Source organism: Ascaphus truei, chromosome 17 (assembly GCF_040206685.1).
Source record: "Ascaphus truei isolate aAscTru1 chromosome 17, aAscTru1.hap1, whole genome shotgun sequence".
In the NCBI taxonomy this organism is placed as follows: Eukaryota; Metazoa; Chordata; class Amphibia; order Anura; family Ascaphidae; genus Ascaphus; species Ascaphus truei.
Window position 1 is genome coordinate 39,421,861 of NC_134499.1, and position 25,397 is coordinate 39,447,257.

General features: G+C 44.7%; 1 protein-coding gene across 1 annotated transcript in view; it reads left to right on the forward strand.

Moving 5' to 3' along the window:
- Nucleotides 1-4,073: 4,073 nt before the first annotated feature.
- The window catches only part of DCP1A (decapping mRNA 1A), a 65,911-nt gene continuing 44,587 nt past the window's right edge, over nt 4,074-25,397 (forward strand). Inside the window, 3 exon segments of the mRNA XM_075573662.1 lie at nt 4,074-4,278; nt 5,900-5,940; nt 10,492-10,619. Of these exon segments, the coding sequence (XP_075429777.1) occupies nt 4,084-4,278; nt 5,900-5,940; nt 10,492-10,619 (364 nt within the window). The 5' untranslated portion in view covers nt 4,074-4,083.

The window sequence follows — 25,397 nt, forward strand, 5'->3', positions numbered from 1 at the left end:
GAGTCTGGAGAGATGGGCTGGAAGAGCGGGGGGAGGGCTGGAGGGGCAGAGGAGGTGGAGGTCTGCAGAGGTGGGCTGGAGGAGCGCGGGGGAATCGGGAGGTGGGCTTGAGGAACGAGGGGAAGTCTGGTGAGGTGGGCTGGAGGAGCGGGGGGGAGGTCTGGAGAGGTGGGCTGGAGGAGCGGGGGGAGGGGAGGTCTGGAGATGTGGGCTGGAGGAGCGCAGGGAGGCTGGAGGTGCTCGGGAGGTGGGCTGGAGGGGCAGGGGAGGTGGGCTGGAGGGGCAGGGGAGGTGGAGGTCTGCAGAGGTGGGTGGAGAAGTGGGGGGAGTCTGTAGAGGTGGGCTTGAGGAGCGGGAGGAGGGGAGGTCTGGAGAGGTGGGCTGGAGGAGCGGGGGGGGGGGTCTGGAGAGGTGGGCTGGAGGATCAGGGGGGAGTCTGGAGAGGTGGGCTGGAGGAGCTTGGGGGAGTCTGGAGGTGGACTGGAGGAGTGGGTGGAGGGGTCTGTGGGTGGGCGGGAGGAGCATGGGGGGGCTGGAGGAGCGGGGGGGGAATATTGAGGTGGGGTGGATGAGTGGGGACGGAAAGGGGGAGCGGGGTTGATGGACAGCCAATTGTTATTTTGTTTTATTTTAAGATTTATATACCCGTAGATAGAGGAGCAGGTTTGGGTGGCCGTGGGACCTGCAGATACACGCAGGGATTCCAGGTCTCTGCGGGAACTTGTACAATGGAAGCTTTTTTTTTTTTTTTTTAATAAAATGTCATCATTTTTATAATAAAACTACATTGCCAACTTTTGCAGGTGAACACGTATCTTCCATTGAAATGAATGGAGATGACTAAATTAGCGACTGTGCAGGATCACGCGTCTTACTGCGCTGAATAAAGGTAAAGCGCCAGCGCCCGCGTCCCCTAGAAAACAAGCGAATGGAAGTTACTGTGTCATTGACTTGGTGCGACCCCGCTCCTCGCTTTGTTTAACCCTTTGAGTGCCCGAGGACATAGCTACTAAGCCACGTGGTCTGGCACTCAGTAGACCCCGTGGCCTAGTAGCCACGTCCAAAACCCCCCGCTAGTTCTACTTGGACTGATCGCGTTCTGTGCGACGCAATCTGAACGGATGGGGGAGGGATTCGGGGGAGGACGCCTCCCCTTCTGTTCTGTCACCAGTGATGGAGGCAATCACACGAGTTGCCACCTGCTGCTGAAGGCTAACCCGGAGATAGATTGCGCAACTTGTGCTGCAGCAGGGGATTCGTGAAAACCCAACCTGTTGGTGGCCCTTGAGGACTGGAGTGTGTCCCCTCACACCCCCCCCCCCGGCTTAGCCCCTGTGACCTACTTTCTTTTATTCTAGGAGAGCTGTCACTTTTAGAAGCATTTCTAGTTTATGTCTCCGCAGCACGCGCCGCTGCCTGAGGGGGCAGGCTGTGTGGAGCCTTGTTACAAATCCATAAGCTGCAGTTTGAAAAGTCATATAAAACATACACTTAGTGGCTAAGACTACAATATTTAGCTGAAGCATAAACACAACGGGGGAGGTAGTGTTTTATGATATATAAGAGCACATAGCCGCCTGCAAATGGAAAAAATAATCTCTTCTTATTCACAACAAACTCAACATGCTGAGCAAGTGATCCCACGACCATCAAACCCCCATCGGTGATCAAAGAGCCTTCAAAAAAGTGGTGGTACCTCTTTGGGGGCTTGTGCCTATTTAAAATGAGGTAACCCTATTGTACGTATTGAAGACCAGCTGTACTTAATGTACCTATGTGTGAAATGCCAAGGCGAGCGCCACTGTCTGACTCCGGCAACCATTGGTTGAACCTTGAAACCTTCAGCTTATTTGATCAGCTGGGGTTTGGTGACGTACTACTTCAATATCACATTCTGCGTCTGACGCGTTTATCAGGGGTAGCATTCCGGCAGACCTGTCCCCAAGTGCCCCCAACAGGTCAGGTTTTCAGGATATCCCTGCTTCAACACAGGTGGCTCAGCCAGTCTTGTCGCTCAGTCATTTTGATCGAGTCACCTGTGCTGAAGCAGGGATATCCTGAAAACCTGACCTGTTGGGGATTCTTGAGGGCTGGAGTTGGGGAGTTGGGATTAGAGGCCACAAAAGAGAGACAGAGTACTCCATAAAGGCAAAAATATAGTGATACAAAAATACATGGTTTGTACAATTGGGGTATCATACACAAGTTCACATACACCTTGCACACTTAGCCAATCAATTTCTGTTTTTTTCTTGGAAAATTCTTCCAGCTGAGGACAAGATCTATGCATCAGGGTCATTTTGGAGCAAAACCGAGGCATTTTAATCCTGCCCCATTCTGCATTTTGCTCCAATTTTGCCCCATCTGCCCCAGCTTGCACCTTGGGGAGAGTCAGTAGGAGGAGCTGGGAGGAGTTACATGTTACACATATTATGAGATGTATCACATTCTGCGTCTGTCTGCCCCAGCTTGCACCTTGGGGAGAGTCAGTAGGAGGAGTTGGGGCAGTTACATGGTGCACAGATTATAATGAGATGTATCACATTCTGCGTCTCTGTCCCAGCTTGCACCTTGGGGAGAGTCAGTAGGAGGAGTTGGGGGGGAGTTACATGGTGCACAGATTATAATGAGATATATCACATTCTGCGTCTCTGTCCCAGCTTGCACCTTGGAGAGAGTCAGTAGGAGGAGTTGGGGGGGAGTTACATGGTGCACAGATTATAATGAGATGTATGACATTCTGCGTCTCTGCCCCAGCTTGCACCTTGGGGAGAGTCAGTAGGAGGAGTTGGGAAGAAGTTACATGGTGCACAGATTATAATGAGATGTACACATTCTGCGTGCATTTCTCTTTCCCTTTTATTTGCCAAAAAAACAAACATATTTGAACCTTAAAATTTTGCATCAGATGTAAGAAACCGTTCTTCCATACTCTGCTCCAAATAAATGGAGCACTGCAGCAAAACACACCTTTCTCTACACAAGTCACAGTTTTTTGTTGGACTGCTCTGTGGCTATTTTTTTAATGCAGCCGTCCAAGCTGCCGTTTTTTTTTTCAATTTTATTTTTTTCCCCTTTAATATGTGCATCAATACAATCCACACAATAAGTAATTAGCTAAATTGCCGATCGATTCGTTCTCCTGTGATTCAGCTTGTGGGTTCACTAAATGGCTGCCAGTGCAGCAGAAGAGGACCAAAGATGCAAAGTCCTGTGGGGAAGATCATGTGACCAGGCAGCCACTAGATACAATTGGTGCACTGCTAGAGAGAGGCAGGGCTCAAAAAGGGGTGTGTCAGAGCCTGTTTCAGAAGAGGAAGGGGATGTGACTTTGTAAGTGGTTGCTATAGAAACAAAAAATGCTTGTTACATTATAATACATTAAAAATGTCATTCAGTTTTTTTTAAATGCTACAAGTAGTTTCTCATAGTACAGAAAAGATTTATTAAAACAAAAACCACACATGTAGGAGAGTGCTTGTTCTGCATCTTTAAAGGGAGCGTTATATTTAATAAATGACATTTAAAAAAAAATGAACTGCTTAATAAATTATAATATATATAGTAATGAAATACTCAGCCTTGGCTGATTTTTTGTAAAGGAAGAGTTTTATTTAATAATTAAGTACTTCGACTTCGCTTATTTCTTTTAAGTTATCATATTTAATACATAACATATTTAATACATTATATTTCATGATTAAATACTTATAGTTGGATTTTTTGTTAAAGAAGATTGATATTTAATAAATTAAATATTTAATACATTACATGTTTTTCATGATTAGTTACAGTTTGAATTGTTTTTAGAGGCAGTATTATATTTAATAAATGAAATATTTATCAGTGGCATTAAGAGTGCAGTGTGGAGAGAAATTAGTGTGAGTGCAGTGTGTTGGGAGTGCAGTGAGAGTGTGGAGTGTGAGTGAAGTGTGAGTGCTGTGCGGTGGGAGGGATTGTGCTTCCCCCAGGGCCAGCTGCAGCGCAGGTGGAACTGACGTCTGGTAGGAACGCTGCGCTCTGCGCGCCGGGGCCGGGGGAATGTTTAAGATGTGGCACTCGTATCTGCTTCCTGTTTCCGGGATGGAGGCGCGGGGTAACACGGGGCGCGAGGTGGAGGTGCGGGGTAACACGGGGCAGGAGATGGAGGCGCGGGGTAACACGGGGCAGGAGATGAGCCTGGCCGCTCTCCGCCAGACAGACCCGTACATCAGCAGCATCGTGGACGTTACCGGGCAGGTGGCACTGTACAGCTTCAGCGCTAAGGCTAATGGATGGGTAAGTGGCTGGGAGGGCTCAGTGTGTGGTGTGTGGTGTGTGTGTTGTGTGTGTGTGTGGTGTGGTGTGGTGTGGTGTGGTGTGGTGTGTGTGTGGGATCTCTTCTCCCTCTCACCATACGGGGGGCTGTGTAACTGTAGGGATCTCTGCACAGGGACACGAATGGCATTTAACCCTCCTGCTACTGGATGGTGGTGTAATTACAAGTGCAGTTGTATTGGCCAGTAATGCATGTGGTACTGGGGGAGAGGGGTCTAGCGTGAGACCCCCCCCCCCTTTGCGGAGCGCATGGATATCCCTTCTTCAGCACAGGTGGCTCAACAAAATAATTGAGCCACCTGTGCTGAAGCTGCGATATCCTTCACCTGACCTGCTGGTGACACGAGGGCTGAGTTTGGCTGCCTCTATATTTACCCATTTGTTGCAAAGTAACCTGCAACATATCACTTTGCATTGTAGTTTGTCTTTGACAGTGGAAACTTTCAAGGGCTTATTGACTAAGGTGCAGTATGGGTTGGCACCATCACACATTAAAGCTGCAGTTCAGTCAATATCCTGTATGTGTGTTTTTTTTAATAAATCAGTTCTGTAGTAAGAAAAAATACTTTTAGCAATTTCTGTTTTTAAAAAAACAACTTTGAAAGACCAATTTTCTTGTATTCTATTTTAACAGCCATTTACTAAGGCACTGCCCCTTCATGTCCTGTCACAAGCCCTGGCACACCCCTTTGTCAGCCCTGCCCTCCCTCTAGCACATGTCAGTGCAGTAGTGCTCATGAATATTCATGAGCTTCCACTGACTGACAAGCAGAATATAAACAAATCCCAGCTTTTAATATGTCACCAAATTTCGACCTATCAATACATGGAGAACGAATTGACCTGCAGCTATACAGTTCTTTAGGTAATTAGAGATTGCACACATAAAACTATTGAAGTAAAAAAATAAATGTAAAAAAAAAAAAAAAAGACTGAACTGCAGCTTTAAGTGGCAGTTGACGCAGGATCAATAACTAATGCACCTTAGTTAATTCCGATGTAAGACAAAGACCTCCTAGAAAGTTTATTTGTTAAACATACTGACGTATTCGGGGCACACTGAATCTCAGAAGTTTTTTTTTTTTGTAAATTATTCTTTCTGGTTTTCTGTGTGATCCTCATTTATAACAGACTTATTTGCACCTGAAAAAGCTGCTCTGAACATACTTTAGAAGACGGACGCTGGGCAGCCACATGTGTCCACGCGTGCCGCTGGGCTGCCAAATGTATCCGTGCACTTGACCCTCTGATAAGAGCTGTTGTTGGTATTAAAAAACGATAGTTGTAATAAAATTGTCCCCAATTAAATGCGGCCATCTCAACGTTGCATGTTTCCAGACATATCTAGGGATTTATCCACAGCGCAGCCTAAAAGCATCTGATAAACCCCAAAGAGTTATGGGTGCCATTCAGACAGTTGCCTGCTAAGAGCGAGCAATTCTGTCGTGTGCACAGACATTAAAAAGCATGAAAAAGTTCTCCGTGTGACGGCAAAGGTGAATCTGAGATTGGGTGTGGTCATTTTATTTTATATTTTTCATGTTCATAATTAGGTTCTTGTTTTTTTTGTGGCTATTTGTAGGAGAAGACTGACATAGAAGGTACCTTATTTGTGTACACGAGGTAAGTTGTATATCTACTAATAAGTCTGTCCACATTTATCTGCTATGCAGATCTGTAATAACAATGCAGCTTTGGAAATGTTCAGCCTAAGGCCGTGATTATACCAGAAATCGCCGCGCGGCTGAAAAACAAATTGCTGTAATCAAATGAAAGTAAACATGCCTCGCGCGCCGCGCATACTGCAAAGCGTCAGCCGCATCAAGAGGCTTTCAAAATTGTTTTCTTGAGGCGACGGCCGCGTCACGTGAGCGGTTCAGCCCCTGAGGGTGAACCGCTCACCGCCACGCCTCCCTGTCGCCTCTGCTTTTCTTGTCTCCTTGTTCAAGATGCTGCTCGGCGGCAGCGCAGGGTGCCGTCACCGGATCGCTCAGCCGCATCTGGTATAACCGTAGCCTTAGATTGAATGTATCCTCAAAACGGCTGCAGTGATTGGAGTTTGCTCGCCGAGCCCTCTGACTTCAGAATACGTTTGGTTTTTAACTCTGTAGGAAACCTTTAAGATGGGTCACAACCATACTGCAGTTTTAAGTATGTTTTATCATATGATTTTTATTATTTGTTTTATAGTGGCAGTAAAGTTGGTATACAATTTAGTTTCAGCTCCCCATATGGGACCCGGTGAGTTCTGACGCCGGGGTTTAAAAAAAAAAACAAACAAATGTATTTATTTATATATATATTTTTTAATGTGGCAGTCCTCTCCAAAATGTGCGTACTGCTACATACTCTGTATTAATCTTTCTTCTTTCCCAGGAATACTTCCTTTTAGCCTTCATCTTTTTATTGCAAGTTCACAAGGTAACAGACATTTGGTACATGGCGTAATTTGAATAGGCTTAAATTGTGAGAAATATTTTAAGGTGAACGGAGGAAAATAAAGCTTGAATAATTAGATGTATAATTAGTAATTGGGAAATGAGTCGGAAGAAGCCAGAGAAGACCGGAGTAAATCTTCTTCTAACACCGAACAATTGGGTCCGGATATTGTTTTGTGTATCCGCCTAAATCAGGGGTTCTCAACTCCAGTCGTCAAGACCCCTCCACCAGGCCAGCTTTTCAGGATATTCCAGCTTCAGCACAGGTGGCTCAGTCGAAGACGGAGTCTCTGAGCCACCTGTGCTGAACCCGGGACTAATTGAGCCACCTGTGCTGAAGCTGGGATATCCTGAAAACCAGACCTGTTGGGGGGGTCTCGAAGACAGGAGTTGAGCCCCCTGCCCTTAGGGCATCACATTGTTTACCAACCACCCCAGTTGTGTACCACCTGAGTGCGATTACAATCTTGTGACAGAAAATATAGTCTTGTGTTCCACAACCAACAACACACAATGTTGTGGAACATATGCCATCTGGTATGATTTGGCGTTAAAAAGCTATGGCAAATTTTCCTTAACCAATGGAATGTGGTTCATATAGTGTAAGTTGCAGATGAATCACAGGGTTTTTTCCATAGTATCCTTAAATAATACCATGATGTGTATTTGAAGTTTTGTCTGTACGAGTTGTTAATGTTAGAGTATTAATAAAACTCTTCCATAAACAGTTTTTTTTTTTTTTTAAAGTTGAACTTTCTACCTGAACCTTCCTTAAAAGAGAGGCCATTTAATATTTTTCTATTGTGAACGTTGTCAGTTATATGCCCATTGGTGGAGAACAGATTTCCTGTAAAACATTCTCCAGAATGCTTGGCTATGAGCACAATCCCTGAGACTATGTATATCCAGCCCCTGCTTCTGCAGAGCAGCGTTTTGGTTAATTGCTATTTGGGGATAATTTGATTCTGTATCTCTTTATTAGGGGTAGAATATGCACTATAATGCATTGCCTTTATAAATGCATTTCCTTTATAAATCCTCAACAGTCAGATTAGGGCAGACATTTAACCATGTCACCAAACGATGTGGCTTTTGGGTTTATTGTATAGGTCAGAAGTGGCTGACTTGCATGCACTTGAAATGTTTATTAAAGAATCCAAGAGACTTATGATGTCTCCTTGTGATACTTTACGGAGGTTAAACACTGGTTTAGTGTCTCGTCTGTAAGTAGGTGTAAAAGTGTGATGTTTGTAAATTGTATATTTCTCTTAATAGCTGGAATGTGGTATGAGGAATTATCTCGTTTATATAATAGAAATACCTTTCAGCTTCCAAAACACATGGATGTCTGTCTTCCCTGAGTTCTTGCCTCCCACGAAGGGGAGATTCTGTATGAGATGTTGCTCTTTAGCAATAGTTGTTTGAGTGAAGGGCCATGTCCCATATGTGTCTGTTAATTAGTAATGGAATTTAATCTGGGACATTTACTGGTTAATAGTAGTGCCGGTATTTCCTGGTATTTAAATCCCCGCTTCCTGCGTGTTAATACAAGGCCACACACGGATGATATTGTGGCTTCCTTGTTGCCCTGTGTAATGCAGGAGATTTCAACTGCCATATTTACCCCCCTAAAGGGAGCTGCACATGCTACCTTTATCTGTAAGTATCTTCGGCACCAGGGGGTTCCTGTAGCGGAAAATAGTTTTTTGGGGGGGGCGGGGCTGTAACATTGCCGTAGTGAGCTGTAACATTGCCGTAGCTTGTGTCATGGCGCCACTGGAGCGCCAGACACCATGATGTAGCACGGAATGCTCCTTTAAGGTGAGCCGCATGGATTACCCAGGGTTTGCAAACTCCAGTCCTCAAGGGCCACCAACAGGACAGGTTTTCAGGATATCCCTGCTTCAGCACAGATGACTCAGTATTTGACTGAGCCACTGTTGCTGAAGCAGGGATATCCCTAATACCTGGTCTATTGGCTCTTGAGGACTGGAGTTGGCCCCCTGCATTACTCTTTTGAAGGTGGCGGTTCCATTTGTATTTATCCTATTATATTCATAGAGGGGAACGGCCTTTCTAAGATTAAGCACAGGGGTTATACGTGTTTGTAAATGGGGGGAGTAATGGTAGTGAGTCTGTAAATAAGATTCAGTACGCCTATAGTTGCTGTTCTCACGCCTGCTTTAAATATTGCTTCTAATGGTTTGTTTTTACCCGAGCAGGGACCAAATCTGTTAAATCAAATAAGCTATATTGGCAAGACGAAAGAACATTTGCCAAAGCATGAATAACGGGGTAGGGTATACTGATTACCCAGTACCGGCGGCCACACTCACACGGCGGGTTCGGTTCCAGGCCCCCGCCGAAAATCAGAAATTGCCAAAACGTGGAACATAGCATTTTTTTGTGCAGAGCGCACAAATTCTATGCTCACCGGCGATTTCATATCCCTCAGTGCAGCATTCTGTGCATGCGCGGAGTTGGTGTTCCCTTCTGCACATGCGCGGAAACATGACATGCAGTCGGGCATTAGTACCGCCATGTTGGCGGATCGCCGAGAAGCGGGGCCGTACTGTATATGGATAACATGGGGTAGGGTAGAATTATTACCGTTCATATATCTATATATATCTACCCCTCCTTACACATTTCACAGTTTGTATTGTATTAGATTTTCATATTGCTTTGAATTCTCGTTTTGTTCTCTACCGTGGCCTTTCACTAGAGGCCGGTGTGATTTGTTTATATTAACATTTCTTCAGTAAAATGTAAATAAAAATGTTAAGTATTCGAACAAGGGGTTTGATTTCCTGGGCTTAGTTTCTTTTAAATGCAACCGCAGCGCTCCAGGCCTTAGGGAAACGTCTCATATAATTTATTGCAAATGACAACACTTGTATAAATGTATACGGCTATGAGACCTGCTTTTCTGCTGATCTCGTTGGTAATCCCACATAATAAACCCATTTGACCCCTGGGTACAAGGTAATCTCTGCTCTCGCCATTAGCCATTTTGGGGCAATAGCTCAAGGCTTTTATTGCTTGTGGAAATTAATGTTCTTACTAACTCTGTGCCCCCTCCATGGTCTTGCTTCACCTGCATTTGATATTGGGCAATAAAACCTAGTGTCCAGTTTTTTCGTTGCAATCTGTAATGCCAGTGCTCCATCGGGCTTATTCAATGAAGTGCGATAGTGCCGATTCAGCCCGGACCCGTTCCAGTCAAAAGGGAACTTCCAAATTGCCACTAGCACACTTTTTTTGAATACATTCTTTAGAAGAAGTATTTGAACTGTGCAAGAAAATACTTTTTTTTTTTTTGAGTCAGGTAATCATTTTAAAGATGTCCTGTACAATTTCTTTTTCTTGCTTTTTGGGATTGAGAAAATGCTATATCCTTTTCTTCGCTATGGGGAAGGAATGCAGCAATCTAAATGGTGGCAGAAATGCAATGCATGTTGCATATTACATGACTACATATTATTAGTTGTTGTGCTATTCTGCAGAAAGATTTAGAAGATAAGGGGTTGGTGTAACAAAGCTGATTTCTTTAGGAAATCCAGTATATCACTGCGGAAACCCCAACTATTTGTGGATATCCAATGGAAATGCACTTGCGTTTAGTTTGTTGCCCTCTGTGTTCATCCCATATGATGACCCAATAGGGAGATGGCTGTTCGAAGTTTAGACGTTTCAAAGCCGGAAATCGTAAAGGTCTTTCTTTTCTACTGCGTAGGTCAGCGTCCCCGCGCCACGGCTTTACAATCATGAACCGGCTGAATATGCACAATCTAGTTGAACCAGTCAACAAGGATTTGGAATTCCAGCTCCACGAACCCTTTCTTCTCTACCGCAATGCCAGCTGTGAGTGTCATCGATTACAATGTAAACATGTTTGTGTCCTCCTCCTTGTGGGAGGGTCATGCACTGTGCGGCCTCTGCATCACTGAACGAGGGTTACGTTGTTAATTTGGCTTTTTGTACATTTGTATTTCCCTCCATGGGATGGAGCTGCTTCTCTGTAGCGGGCAAGGTTCTGAGCTCCATTTAGATGAATGGGATGTAGAGGCTTCCCAGCCATGAAGAAGCCGCTTCACATCATATTGAATAGAAGCCTCTTCTCCATTGCCAGGGAAGGACTGGGCTCCATTCATATAGATGGCGCCCGGAGGCTTTCCTGCCGTGTAGAAGAACCTTCACCGCATGTTGCATAGTGGCCAACGACGGTGAAATAAATGTGCAATATATATTTTTTTTTATCAAGAGGCTTAATGTCATGTAAAGCTTTAAAAACACAATGATTTTGACTAAATCATTACAAGTGGTTGGGTTTTTTAATTTATTTGTAAAACATAGCAAGGTAACAGACAAGTGGTCTTTTATTAAACTTGTTTTTGGCTTTTGATTTTTGTACATGGATGTTGCTAGACCACAGAATGTGCTGTATAGTACTGCCTGACCTCCTGACGTGTAAATTCCCCCGTAGGCGGGAAGCAGGGAATCTCCAGAGCTGAATCACATTTATTTAAGCGCAGACGACCCCCTGCTCCCCAAGTTACTGCATCTGCAGTGAATGCCGGCAGCTAAAATCATCTGTTTAAAAGTCCCACGTCCGGCAAAGGTCCCGCGGCCCAATAGGACGCCGTGACGTCAGCCATCTGAGGCGTCTAATGGCCCGCGGGACCTTTGAACAGATTTTCTGTGCCCGGCCGGGGTTACTGTCAGCAGCCCTGTATCTCGGGGAGCAAGGGGCTGGAATTAATCTGGTTCAGCTCTGGAGACCCTCTGCTTCCCACCTAGTCACCACAAGTAAAACAAATTACCACGAGGTACCACCACTTTAACTGCAATGAAATAACTCCTGGAAGTCGCATTGCTTTATAGGTCGAGATGAAAGAGCGAATATTTATTTTAACAGCGCAGTTGCTGTTGTTTTGTAAATAAATAAGTAAATAAGAAAATAAAAAAAGTTGAGTCGCAATAATCCCCATCCCCCGAAGCCATTGTGTGTAACTCGTTTAATGCGGGTATCTTACCCAAGTATGTCCTGTTCCTTAAAATAAAAAAATGAAACTGTTTTTTATTAAAAAGGGACGTTTTTGTTAATCGTTAATATTTCGTATAGCGCATTTTTCTGGCAATCCCAGCTCCAGGTTACCTTGGAAATGCTTTATCTTTGCTGCAGATTGTGATAACAGAATGCAGGAAATCTACACAGTATTGTCTTTTCTAATAGACTATTTATATCTGTATTACTCTGTAAACCTTATGAAAATCAGACACCTGAAGCTTCTATTTCCAAGTTCTCCAGTGGTTGCAGATAAAACAAATCGAGCAGCATCAATAATGTAGTAGTTTTAATTCTTTCACTGTTTTACAGACTTAAATATCTGTGTGTGTGTGTGTGTGTGTGTTCCTATTTTCTAAGAGAATTATTGCCTCGGCCTTTTGAGGGGTGAATGTTAGTGTATTGCACGTAAGTAAATCTGGCCCTTAACGCAGCAAATCTCGAAATCATTTTTTTCCTTTAATATTTAAAAATAAAATTAAATCCGTTCTGTAGTATTTGATAATATGGTCTGCATTTGTTTTTTTTAATATTTACTGATCATCCTTTGGTTGCAATCCTCTTTTGAAACAGGCGCTCACACAAACCTTTTGAGCTCTGCCCTTTAGCCACAAAGTATCACAAACAGATATGTTGCTGTGTTACAAACAGCATACTGTCTTATTACTCTGAAAGCTGTAACAATAATGTTACACTTGGTAATATAATGTTACATATCAGCTGCAGCATTTCACAGATGGTCGCTTACTAACTTTGTACTGCAATTTCGTCAGGCACACAATCCAGGATTGGTACAGATTTATAACAGGAGCACGAAACGATAGCCAGTTTAGGTAAGAATGTAGAATTATACATTGTCACATACTTTACATATAAAAATAAGACAAAAAGAGGGATGTTGATTCCTGCTTTAACGTTTCCTAGATATTTGGAGTGGAACCATTGGTATGGAGAAGCACTCTTATTTTGGTTTCAGCTAAATGTTAGAAGCCCCATGTGGGTGCTGGTGGTCGTTTTGTTTTTATGATGATTCCTGTCGTGGGTCACTAATGTTAGTGTTTTTTTGTTTTTGTTTTTTTTTACCCCCTCAAATATTCCTGATATCCTTGTACACTTCAATTCTTTTGTCTTGGTGTGTTTAAAACTCACGGAGGTGTAGATTGTAGACCGAATAAAATCTAATTCTAAATTGAGTGATATAATCGTATTCATTATTTTGGGAAATTACTTCTTGGCTGTTGTCCATTGTGTTGTATCTACTGTGAAATCCCCGTTGTTCTGTATGGTTTATATAGTGCAGAGAACGGTTTCTGCTCTGCGTAAAGTGAAATTGGTAGTGTTATATCACGGTGCATGCAGGGTTTAGGGATCATCAAATGCAGAAAAGGGGGAAGCTCTGCAATGTTGCCCTTGCAATCAAGAGTAGTGGGTGAATTCAAACTTAAACTTTATTAGGTAATGCAATAAAATAGGTGAACAAAATATAACTATTTACAAGAAAAAAAATATTACAAGTAATCTAGGGTAGATCTGAGATCTATATCGCAGCAATGGATAGGGCAGTATATTGGCAGTGTTCACAGTGATAAGTGACACCCAATTGTACTTTTCCTGGTGGCTGATTAAAGCCTGCTTGTATCCAGGTAAGGTCTTTATATATACACAGTGTATAACGGGGGTATTTATCCTTTTGGTCTTTGGCATCGGTTTGTAGATATGCCACACTGTGTACAGACCATAAAACCTAGTCATTATAGCCAGGTAGATAGTGATTTTCCGTAGAATCGCTTATAAAAAGGGTCCCAGGCGCATAGTGATGGCAGATGAAGTTTTAATTGAGTTTCACGTGTAAAGCTGCAGTGTAATAGCCAGCTTCTGTTAAAGTTCTAGTGCAGCAGAGGGTTAGTACACAGCTGGAGCTACAAAAGTAGCAATGTGCATTTTGAGGTAGTGGTTAAGTAGACATTAAGTAGCCAAGAGATCCTAGAATAAGTAGTGCCAGTAACTGATTATGCATGGTGCAACAGTGTGTCAACTAAACGCTACAGCTACAATCGTAGCAAAGTGGACTGGGAGGCGACATTAGTACATTACTAAAAGGTGTGTGTGTGTTCGTCCCCGAACGCTCAGACCGAATTCCATGGATGACGCAATGACGTCATCACTTCTTGGATGGGATCCATTGTGTTGTATCCACAGTGAAATCCCGCTTGTTCTGTATTCTGCGCATAGTCCACGGTTTGCAGCCGATTAGCGAGTATCTTGTAAATCATTGGAAGTAGATTGAGGTCTTGTCTCTTTTCTTGTGGATGAGGATAACTACAGCTTTATTCCATTGCTCTGGAATTTTTCAATTCTTCAACCCGCATGTAAAGAGTTGCAATGATTTTCTCTACTTCCCCCAGCTTCTTAAAAGATTTCTACGAAAATTACATTGTGTTTGATATAAGGAATATTTACGAGAATGCCACAGCAGCCATTGGATTACATGAAGATACAAGCAAGATGAGGATCAGCAAGGGAGTATGACGGGAAGACACCATGGCACCAAAGCTTTTACAGCAACGCTTGAAGAATTATTCAAGACATTGAATTGGGAAGAAAAAGGAATCCAAATAAATGGTGAATACATGAGTCACCTACAATTTGCAGATGACATTCTTATTTTTGCCACAAGACCTCCAACAATGAATCCGAGAACTCGCCAAAGGAATTAAGAAGGTGGTCCTCCATATAAGAATCTCGGCAAGACCCAAAGAGATGCTCAACAAATGTCAACTAGGGAAAGACTGGAATAGACAAATGTCTACCTTGGCCGGCAATTAACAATAAATGGGAAATCAATGAGGCTGGTGCGAATTTGGAATAAACAAGACAACCGAAATGTGAAGATAGTTCAGAAGCTTCAGGCGACTTGAAGCATGGAGAGATGTACTGTAGGCTGTGTATTGCCTAACCTCAGGAAAAAGAATCAATGGGTTCGAAACCAAACAAGCCTGTGAATTCACAAGTGAAGCCATTAAAATGGCTATTGGCTGGTCATATCGCAAAAAAGACCATCGTTAGAGGGTACACGACTGGATTCCAAGGGAAATGAAATGACGAATAAGTGTTAAACAAAACAAAAAAAATATGGAAGTATGAAATCCGAAAATGTGTTTGCACAATGGGGTGAAAAACACTTGCAACCGCAGTACCTGGAAGATAATTGGAGTGGGCCTAAGTGGCCATCTAGGTGAGGTCAGCTAAGAGTCCACACAATGCATTTTAGGCTACCAAAACATTGAGTGGTTTATTTCTCCACAAACACAACAAAATCATTGGAACACTGTCCATTTTAAGGCAAAACATAAAGCATAAAGACAGCTTACTCCACCGTGGGAAACTTATAAACAGTACAGGCCCTAGCTACCTGGCTGGCTAACTAGCCCAGTTACCAGCCCCAAACATACAACGTATCAGGGAACAATATTAAAAGTCCTTATCGAAGTGTGCTGGTCCGGCATCTCTGGCTTCTCCAGGTGAACGTCAGATGCAGGCATTGCAGTCCTACTGCTCCCAGGAAGTCTCTCGGGTCCACTCCTGCCCTGTTTTCTGTGCAGGCTTCTCTGTGGTGCGGGGCTTTGGTTTCCCCACTGTTCCCAGGCAAATCCCTCTGATGAACAAGAAGCCTGAGTCCCTGCAGGCTGGAGCTCGGTTGGTGCTGGGTGTGAATCCCAGCAGGGTCATCGCTGTGACCCTTCTCTCTTGCAGAACAGGAACTCTGACAAGCAGTTACTTCCTGCCTTTTAAACCCTGTTCAATCAGGAGTTAATTCGAAAGCGGCTCAGGCAGGAAGCCTGACACAAGTGTGTAGCTTCCTTATCCTTGCAGAGGGAGTGAGTTAACTCATTCACTCCCTTACAGGGAGGCCTCATCTAGCAGTTGATCGACATGTACTGAAAATGCAAGAGAGCATGTATATGCCTTCAGCACTGGTATACTGGCAGTCTTATGCAAAAGCCACACGTCAGGAGTGCTGCCTGAAGTGCGTTTTTACAGGTTTCAGGGACTGCCGGGAGATTGTGTATACCCGTTTAAAAAAAAGGCAGCATCAGAGGAGAAATAGCTTGTGGTTTATGACGCAATCTTGTAACTAGATTAAATATACCAGGAATTCGTACATTAAAATGACTATAGTAGACATCAACATAGGCTGTGTTCTACAAATCCATTCCGGAGAGGTGAAAAAAGCCACCCTTTAATCCATCACTTTTATATCCATGTTCCGTTGTTTGATACAAAGTCATAGCAAAGATTGTGAGAAGCTAAAAATTGATAGTGTTACCCCTGTCCAGGGAGAAATAAATATCTACATATATGGTGTCCCAGTTGGCCCACTGGCCGATCTCTGCGATGCATTGGATGCTGCAGGCGGCGTCAGAAGTCTGACGCATAGTCCCTTGACATGTGTGGATGACCATGAGAAGAAATGGCTTGTGACATTCTGTGAATTGCAGTTACTATGGCAGCTGAGCTTTAGGCAAATTGTAAGCCGAGAAACTAATCTTTAAAGACACGTCAAGAGCTGGCTCTCCTCTCCTATACATGTAAACGTGAAATTCCCAATAGAGTTACGTGGTGCATTACTGATCACCACGATGTCATCTCTTCACTGCCAAAGGTGCCGGCGGGGCCGGGGGATGCAGGCCGGCGGGGCCGGGGGATGCAGGGCCGGGGGATGCATGCCGGCGGGGCCGGGGGATGCACGCCGGCGGGGCCGGGGGATGCAGGGCCGGGGGATGCACGCCGGCGGGGCCGGGGGATGCACGCCGGCGGGGCCGGGGGATGCACGCCGGCGGGGCCGGGGGATGCACGCCGGCGGGGCCGGGGGATGCAGGGCCGGGGGATGCATGCCGGCGGGGCCGGGGGATGCACGCCGGCGGGGCCGGGGGATTCAGGCCTCTACTGCTAAAGCGATGAAATATCGAATCCTAGAATTTTGTTCTGGGAGTAAGTTCATTTTACCGCTTTTAAGAGATTCTACTTGATGCAGTCTTCAGAAGTTGTTGTTTTTATTCCACACTTTACATTACACTTCCAGTTCTAAAATAGAACAGGTTTAGGACGCGACATGTTCACAGCTGAGCACCTTTAAATGGCTTAATGGGGAACAGTTTATTTAAACATACCACTGTGCTGTAAGAACTTCCATCACACTTCTATCCTACTGTTTAAACTGTAGCTATGTTTTTTGTGTCCCCGAGCCTGTGTTGGGCAGGGGGAGGTGTTGCCTGTAATGTTATTTTGGGCCCTGCGAGCCTTTCTCGCTCCCCATGCCTAACACTTGCAGTGTTACCAGCCGTTGTTTCTAACGTTTGCCTGGCAGAAATAATATTTGGGTCAACCTCGCTCCTCCAAACCAATATTCAAACACAATCACCGGGGCAGGGCTTTTATAGCAGGATTTCCCACTGGAAGCCTAGATAAGTGTAACTTGTGTGATGTCGGCCTCTTTCCTGCTGAGCATGTCCTGTTCTTTATTTGGTGCTAAAAATCCTGTGTTTTGTAACCCCTCTTGTGTTGCCATGGTAACCACTAGACTGCACAGAACTCCCGGGAGAGCATCACTTTCACCTCCTGGACATCTTGATTATTTTTTTTAATGGGATGTTCTGTTCAGATGATAGAAGCATTTTAAATAAAACCCCACTTTCTGTGAGAGGAAATCTCTTTGAAAGCATTATTTTATTTTTTACTTTAAACTGGAGCAGAAAACAAACCATAAGATTACCAGAGCTCAAAATCGTGCTGTTCAGCTCCGCGTTATTGGAAAGGAAATCGGGTGTTTGGGGCGGTTACTGTTTTGGGGGGGTGAAGGACTACATTTGTAAGAAGCTATCCTGTTTCTGTCGCCTAGCGATGCAAGAAGATCATTACTAGCGAGAGCCGTGTAAGGCTGCGTCCATAGACACTGCAGCCGTGCGGAGACGCGCGGAAGCTGAAGGAAAGCGGGTGCTTTCCCTGGTCTTAGTACGCGCGCCGTCCGGGGGCTCGTCTATGGACGGGCCAGTGACGTCACGGAGCTGGTTCACCCTCATTGGCGAACCGCTCACGTGACCGCCCCCGAGAAATCAGTTTTGACTGATTTTCACGTGGATCGCCCGCACGCTGTATAGACGCGAACACTGCTTTTAGGCAGTCTGATCGCTCGTCCGCGCGGTCTGCTCCTGTATGGACGCAGCCTAGGGGTTTGTAAAATGGCGCTTCCACACAATGTCCACTTTCGTTTCCCTTACCTGGGGGGGCCGTGTCTCCCAGAGATCAAAATGGAGCTTTCTCCAGAGCGCAGTCTTTTGTACCTTCAGACACTAGAGGTTAATAAGAAGTAAGGACTGCTCAAGGGGGCATGGTACCAGCATTATAGGAGTTTAACTAATAGGCTTCTGGGGGAGATTACTTTTATTATACAGGGTTTGAACCAAGGTGTCCACCGGAGCCAGGCAGTGCTATTTTTATCCCCGGGGACCCGCTTCCTTCCAGTCTCTCTAGTCTATTGTCTGAAGGTACAAAAGCCTGCTCTGGGCTCTGGAGAGGGCTCCATTTTTAGCTCCCGGAGACACATGTTAACTGCTCACATCTCCTGAACAAAGCATTGGATTGTAAAGATAAAAACATTCCCTGATGGGGCAAGTTGAAATATTTTAAAATAAATATAAAATCTGCTTAGTACAGGCATACCCCGCATTAATGTACGCAATGGGACCGGAGCATGTACGTAAAGCGAAAATGTACTTAAAGTGAAGCACTACTTTTTCCCACGTATCGATGCATGTACTGTACTGCAATCGTCATATACGTGCATAACTGATGTAAATAACGCATGTGTAACAGGCTCTATAGTCTCCCCGCTTGCGCACAGCTTCGGTGCAGGTAGGGAGCCGGTATTGCTGTTCAGGACGTGCTGACAGGCGCATGCGTGAGCTGCCGTTTGCCTATTGGGCGATATGTTCTTACTCGCGAGTGTACTTAATGTGAGTGTCCTTAAAGCGGGGTATGCCTGTATAGAATGGAATTGCTGCTGTCAAATATAGTAAAGTTACTGCTGTTAACACGTCTTCCTAAACGCCGTATAATCCCCTTTTGAGCAACGTTGGAATTGCTTTCCAGTCTAACTTTTCTCTATCTTTGGCTTTAAGCGGTTGTTATATTTTCTGTCCAGAGTTAGAAATCCGTATATACTACAGGAGGGGCGGGCAACTCCAGTCCTCAAGGGCCACCAACAGGTCAGGTTTTCAGGATATCCCTGCTTCAACACAGGTCTTCGACTAGGCCACCTGTGCTCAAGCAGGGATATCATGAAAACCTGACCTGTTGGTGGCCCCTGCGGACTGGAGTTGGCCGGCCCTGTGCTACTATTTCCTGCCATAATTGCAAAGCTCTGCCCCCCTTACCTACTGTACACTATCAGGCAGGAGGGGGCTTTTGGAAAAAGATCTGTTTTTATTTGGGTGTTATAAAACCTCGACGCTACGTTTTTCTGCTTTAATTTGATCGTTTGCTAAGCTTTTCCTGCGTCGGGTGTAGTCCCTGTTATTTTTTTTCTAGACCTTCTACGTTTTTATAGAAGGCGTTTACTTGGTTTCTCGTACCTGCTTGTCTCTCACATAGGTGTCCTATACACAGAATACGTCATTACAGCGACTCCCCCTAGCAGCTCATGTATACAGTGATATCTGTCACAAAGTCCTGTTACTCGGTAAGACCAGTACATTCGTAGCTTGTTGTGCATCCATGTTAGGTGCCCGGGGGCCATTTTAACATGGTAATAATCTGACCCGGCAGCTTTAAGGGTTGTTGGGCAGATGGACTTGTCCCAATACAATCTTTTTAAAGAAAAAAAAGACTATTTACTTCTCAGACTGGAAATATGAGAACTGTCAGTGACTCCGGATTATCTGCTTTATCCAGAGCCTGCGAAATAGGAAATGCGAAAGCTGACACTAAAAAGCTCTCACAATCCACTTTGGAGTCTAATTTAAGAGCTGGAATATTTATCAGCGTGATTTCATATGCTGTGTGTGACTCCTGCATGTCTGTCATTCTGGCTTTCTACCATTTTGCTTCAGGTTTTGAGAGCTGAATCTAAAATACATATTCCCTTCAATTAGTTGGTCCGTTGTTGGTCTTCTGTTGCTTTATGGGTTTGTCAACCGTGAAGAATTCAATAAAGTACAAGAGAAAAGCCTCTTTCGGAAAGAGATGTGTTGGAGCAGGGGCGGGCAACTCCAGTCCTCAAGGGCCACCAACAGGTCAGGTTTTCAGGATATCCTTGCTTCAGCACAGGTGGCTCAACCAGCAGCTCGTTTGAAGACTGAGCAATGATTGCGCCATCTGTGTTGAAGTAGGAATAGCCTGCAAACCTGACCTGTTGGTGGCCCTTGAGGACTGGAGTTGCCCACCCCTGTGTTGGAAACACAGTTATTCCCTGGAGCAGGAGAATGGCTTGTTATGGGGAAGGGTGGTGGATTTGTGGAATGGCTTCCAGGCAGAGGTGGTAGGAGACAGTACAGTAAGGGAATTACAACCTGCCTAAATACCAGAGCAAGCTAAGGATCAAATGGGGCTGGGGTTTTACAGCAGATAGGTCAAATGGGTAGGCTGGGTAGGTGTCTCTGAGAACCTGTCTCTGAGAACCTGTCTCTGAGAACCTGTCTCTGAGAACCTGTCTCTGAGAACCTGTCTCTGAGAACCTGTCTCTGAGAACCTGTCTCTGAGAACCTGTCTCTGAGAACCTGTCTCTGAGAACCTGTCTCTGAGAACCTGTCTCTGAGAACCTGTCTCTGAGAGCCTGTCTCTGAGAGCCTGTCTCTGAGAGCCTGTCTCTGAGAGCCTGTCTCTGAGAACCTGTCTCTGAGAACCTGTCTCTATGAGAACCTGTCTCTATGAGAACCTGTCTCTATGAGAACCTGTCTCTATGAGAACCTGTCTCTATGAGAACCTGTCTCTATGAGAACCTGTCTCTATGAACCTGTCTCTGAGAACCTGTCTCTGAGAACCTGTCTCTGAGAACCTGTCTCTGAGAACCTGTCTCTGAGAACCTGTCTCTGAGAACCTGTCTCTGAGAACCTGTCTCTGAGAACCTGTCTCTGAGAACCTGTCTCTGAGAACCTGTCTCTGAGAACCTGTCTCTGAGAACCTGTCTCTGAGAACCTGTCTCTGAGAACCTGTCTCTGAGAACCTGTCTCTGAGAACCTGTCTCTGAGAACCTGTCTCTGAGAACCTGTCTCTGAGAACCTGTCTCTGAGAACCTGTCTCTGAGAACCTGTCTCTGAGAACCTGTCTCTGAGAACCTGTCTCTGAGAACCTGTCTCTGAGAACCTGTCTCTGAGAACCTGTCTCTGAGAACCTGTCTCTGAGAACCTGTCTCTGAGAACCTGTCTCTGAGAACCTGTCTCTGAGAACCTGTCTCTGAGAACCTGTCTCTGAGAACCTGTCTCTGAGAACCTGTCTCTGAGAACCTGTCTCTGAGAACCTGTCTCTGAGAACCTGTCTCTGAGAACCTGTCTCTGAGAACCTGTCTCTGAGAACCTGTCTCTGAGAACCTGTCTCTGAGAACCTGTCTCTGAGAACCTGTCTCTGAGAACCTGTCTCTGAGAACCTGTCTCTGAGAACCTGTCTCTGAGAACCTGTCTCTGAGAACCTGTCTCTGAGAACCTGTCTCTGAGAACCTGTCTCTGAGAACCTGTCTCTGAGAACCTGTCTCTGAGAACCTGTCTCTGAGAACCTGTCTCTGAGAACCTGTCTCTGAGAACCTGTCTCTGAGAACCTGTCTCTGAGAACCTGTCTCTGAGAACCTGTCTCTGAGAACCTGTCTCTGAGAACCTGTCTCTGAGAACCTGTCTCTGAGAACCTGTCTCTGAGAACCTGTCTCTGAGAACCTGTCTCTGAGAACCTGTCTCTGAGAACCTGTCTCTGAGAACCTGTCTCTGAGAACCTGTCTCTGAGAACCTGTCTCTGAGAACCTGTCTCTGAGAACCTGTCTCTGAGAACCTGTCTCTGAGAACCTGTCTCTGAGAACCTGTCTCTGAGAACCTGTCTCTGAGAACCTGTCTCTGAGAACCTGTCTCTGAGAACCTGTCTCTGAGAACCTGTCTCTGAGAACCTGTCTCTATGAGAACCTGTCTCTGAGAACCTGTCTCTATGAGAACCTGTCTCTGAGAACCTGTCTCTATGAGAACCTGTCTCTGAGAACCTGTCTCTATGAGAACCTGTCTCTATGAGAACCTGTCTCTGAGAACCTGTCTCTATGAGAACCTGTCTCTATGAGAACCGGCTGCATTTATTAAAAAGGTTTTCTTTTTCAAGATGCTAAAAAAATAAAAAGTTGCCAATTTACTGAAAAAACCCATAGAGCGTAAATGTAGAATGTGATTTCTTGCCATTGAATACATTTGAGAGTTTATGACCTGTATATGCATAAAAAAGCATTTCCTTAAATATTTTGTATTTAAAAAAAAAAGTGCTTTCTCCCCCCATTTCCCCCCCCCCCCCCCCCCCCCCCCACATTTAGTTGGGGAATCAGGACGTCTCTGACACAGAACCATTCTAATTTTGGCTCCGGAGACCCCCTGCTTCCTGAGATACTTACCTCTGTACGTCATGCCGGTATCTGCTGCATGTTTAAAGGTCCTGCAGGCGAATAAGAAGCTGCGACAACGTCACGGTTTTTTCTATTTAAACCGCCATATAGCGTGCCCAGCCAGGGCTGCTACCGGCATAACCTATGGATGCAAGTATCTCTGGAAGTCGTGATAATTTTTGCGGCCTATGAAACCTTGTGTCTAACTATATTTCCCTTAACTCTTCCTGCCTGACGGGCTGAAAACGCAGTGCTCTGCATGTAATGAGGTGAAACGAAACCAATGTTTGGAAAGGCAGAATTGCAGCCAGAAGTGGCCCCTTCATCAACCTGTGAGAGATGCTGTCTTTCCGTTAATTGTAACCATGAATTTGTTGATGTAGAAGGTGTCCATCTGTGATTATGGCGAGCCTGTTTTTATAATCCACACCGGAGAGATACATGAGACGCACAACCGCCCATAAAGCGGTGTTTCCAAGCTGGAGGCAGGCGGAGGTCAATGTGTTTAATGCACAGAAGCAAAACTAAATCACACTTCTGTATTACTCCATGTAACCTTTCAGGCCATTGGGAAGCGCACGCAATGGCAAACGGCTAAAGCAGAATTCCACAATACTGCATCATTATTCCTTCTCGTTGCATTATATACTATACTATATGCCTACTTGGTGTTTTAAGTTCTCAGTAACGAATACAGTTACGAATGCTCATACACTAATGTTAACATACTCGGTTAACACCTTTTTTTTTTGTAATGAGAGCAAGACCATTTGCAATGCATTGGAAGCTTTATCCCCATCAGCGCCGGAAGGGTCCGAAACAGAATGCTTTGCAATGCATTGCTGATACTGAAGAGGTTAAAACATTCTGCTGTGTGATGGTCAGAGGGGAATACAAATAATTCTTACCTTTGGAAGCTTGGATGGAACAGGTTTCCAGACCTGTTTGGTTAATCATTTTCCCTTTGTATTTTCCATCAATTTCTTGGTGCGGTGACTTTTTCATTATAAATACGTCGCTGGTGGAACCGGGGACGCTCATTTTGGCCGTTGCAGGAGCAGAGTCTTGTAATCCTTTCTTTTCCGCAGTGAATCCTGAACAGTCCCAGGTCTGGCGCGTCTAACACAGATGAATTGGAAGTAATAATTGTAGCGTTCTTTTCTTGCTATTTTAATAGGATATCAATCCTGTTTCATTTATGTTTAAAGGAAACTCTGCAGTTGCTTTTATTTGCAAGAATTGTTAAACCGTAAAGGGCATATATATATATTTTAACAGGTTAAAGAAATGATTGTAGTGAGTTCCTTTGAGTGTTTAGTCTTCCTTGTAAAAGCCACACTGCTCCCATTATCATCCAAAGGTTGCTGGTGTTTTACATGTCTGTCTGATCAGTGGAGGAGAAGGAATCTATAGCAACTGCATTAGACCGGCCTACTGGACCAAGATAAGGAAAGATGCTCCGTGTAAAAAGTCTCTAATCTAATTGTTCTAAGATAGATGAGGAGAGGCCTGTGAAGTTTGGAATGCACTTTACAAACGCTCGCATCTCTGCGTGAGCGCCAGCCATAATACATGCATGGGAAAAGGTTCTGCACTCTCACCTTGAAACCGCCAACTACCGCTGACCAGCTTCTCAACCTGTCACCAGGAAAAGATACTTTGATGCAAATAAAAACAACTTTCATTAATCTGTCATCGTGCTTCAAAGTTAAATCCACAATCCCGGCTATCTTTTATTTTTTTGTTTTACATGTTGAGAGGGGAACACCTTAGTTCAGGCTCGGAGAGCCAGGATGGATCAAGCAAACTGGGATAACCGTATGGCTGACGGGTTAAAGGTTTGCTCTGGTAACCAATTGGAACGCGATGTTGCAGCTTTTCTATTGGTCACCCCGGCAGACAAATTTTGTATTTTTGTTTGTCAAAACCGCCAAAAGCTACACATCCCAGGAACTGGTGGGGTTCCCGGACTCTGGGAGATCCCCGATTGTCACCCTTCCTTTTTGTTTCACTTGGTGTAAACGCACAAGATCCCAGACTGGATTGCTGCTTTGTTGCCAGGAATATGTTTTGCAGAGTTGGACAAATGTCTCAACAGAGAATAAGCAAAGCCTGTTTCCCATTGAATTTGTGTTCGCTGATTATCAGCTCAGGGTTTGATAACGAGGGTAATAATTCCATGCAGCAAGATTCACTGCTTGTTAGCGTTAGGCTTGGGGTATGGCTGCTGGGATGTGCAAGGATTCTCACATTTATTGCCAAGTAAACTACCCCAAGTAAAGGCCTGGCACCTGCTGTATAAATGGCGTCCAGTCGGGTGGTTTCCGCGGTTTGCGAAAATGTAATTTGTTTTCGCTGTTATGGAAATAAAAATGAGCCAAATATAACTTTCTAATTGCTGTTCACGCCACATGCTGGCACGTTATTGTACAACTACCCATATACTGACTTCCTTTTGGAGTTATGCCGTGGCATCTTTCTAAGAATGTAAATGGATGGAGTTGAGTGTATTGCTGTTGATCCTTCACATGTGCATTTCTAGCCTTGTGCTAGTGATACCACTCATTGTCTGCCTTTGCTCACAAATCTGTGACATTGACTGCTTTTAATGGAGCCTCCTTACGACTCCTTGCCAGGAGCCCAGAAGGAGACCTCTGATATGTTGCAGACACAAGCTGGTTTGGGACGTATGTCTGGGGCTGGCCTCGCCTGCTTCTGGCAGAAGGGAGAGTAACTACTATCTCGCTGCCCATTAAGCTATCTCTGAGAGCCTTTTATCTTTCTTCAGCAAGTGGGTTTTTAAAAAAACTTTTTATTTGAACGTTCTTGTGAGTTGTGTACCAGGAAATTATTTCGTATTGTGAGTGAAGTTATTTCCATGCACAAAGGCTGCTTCTGAGTGCGTATAATATATTCCTTATTATGAAAATTAAACCTTGAAGTGTATATAAAT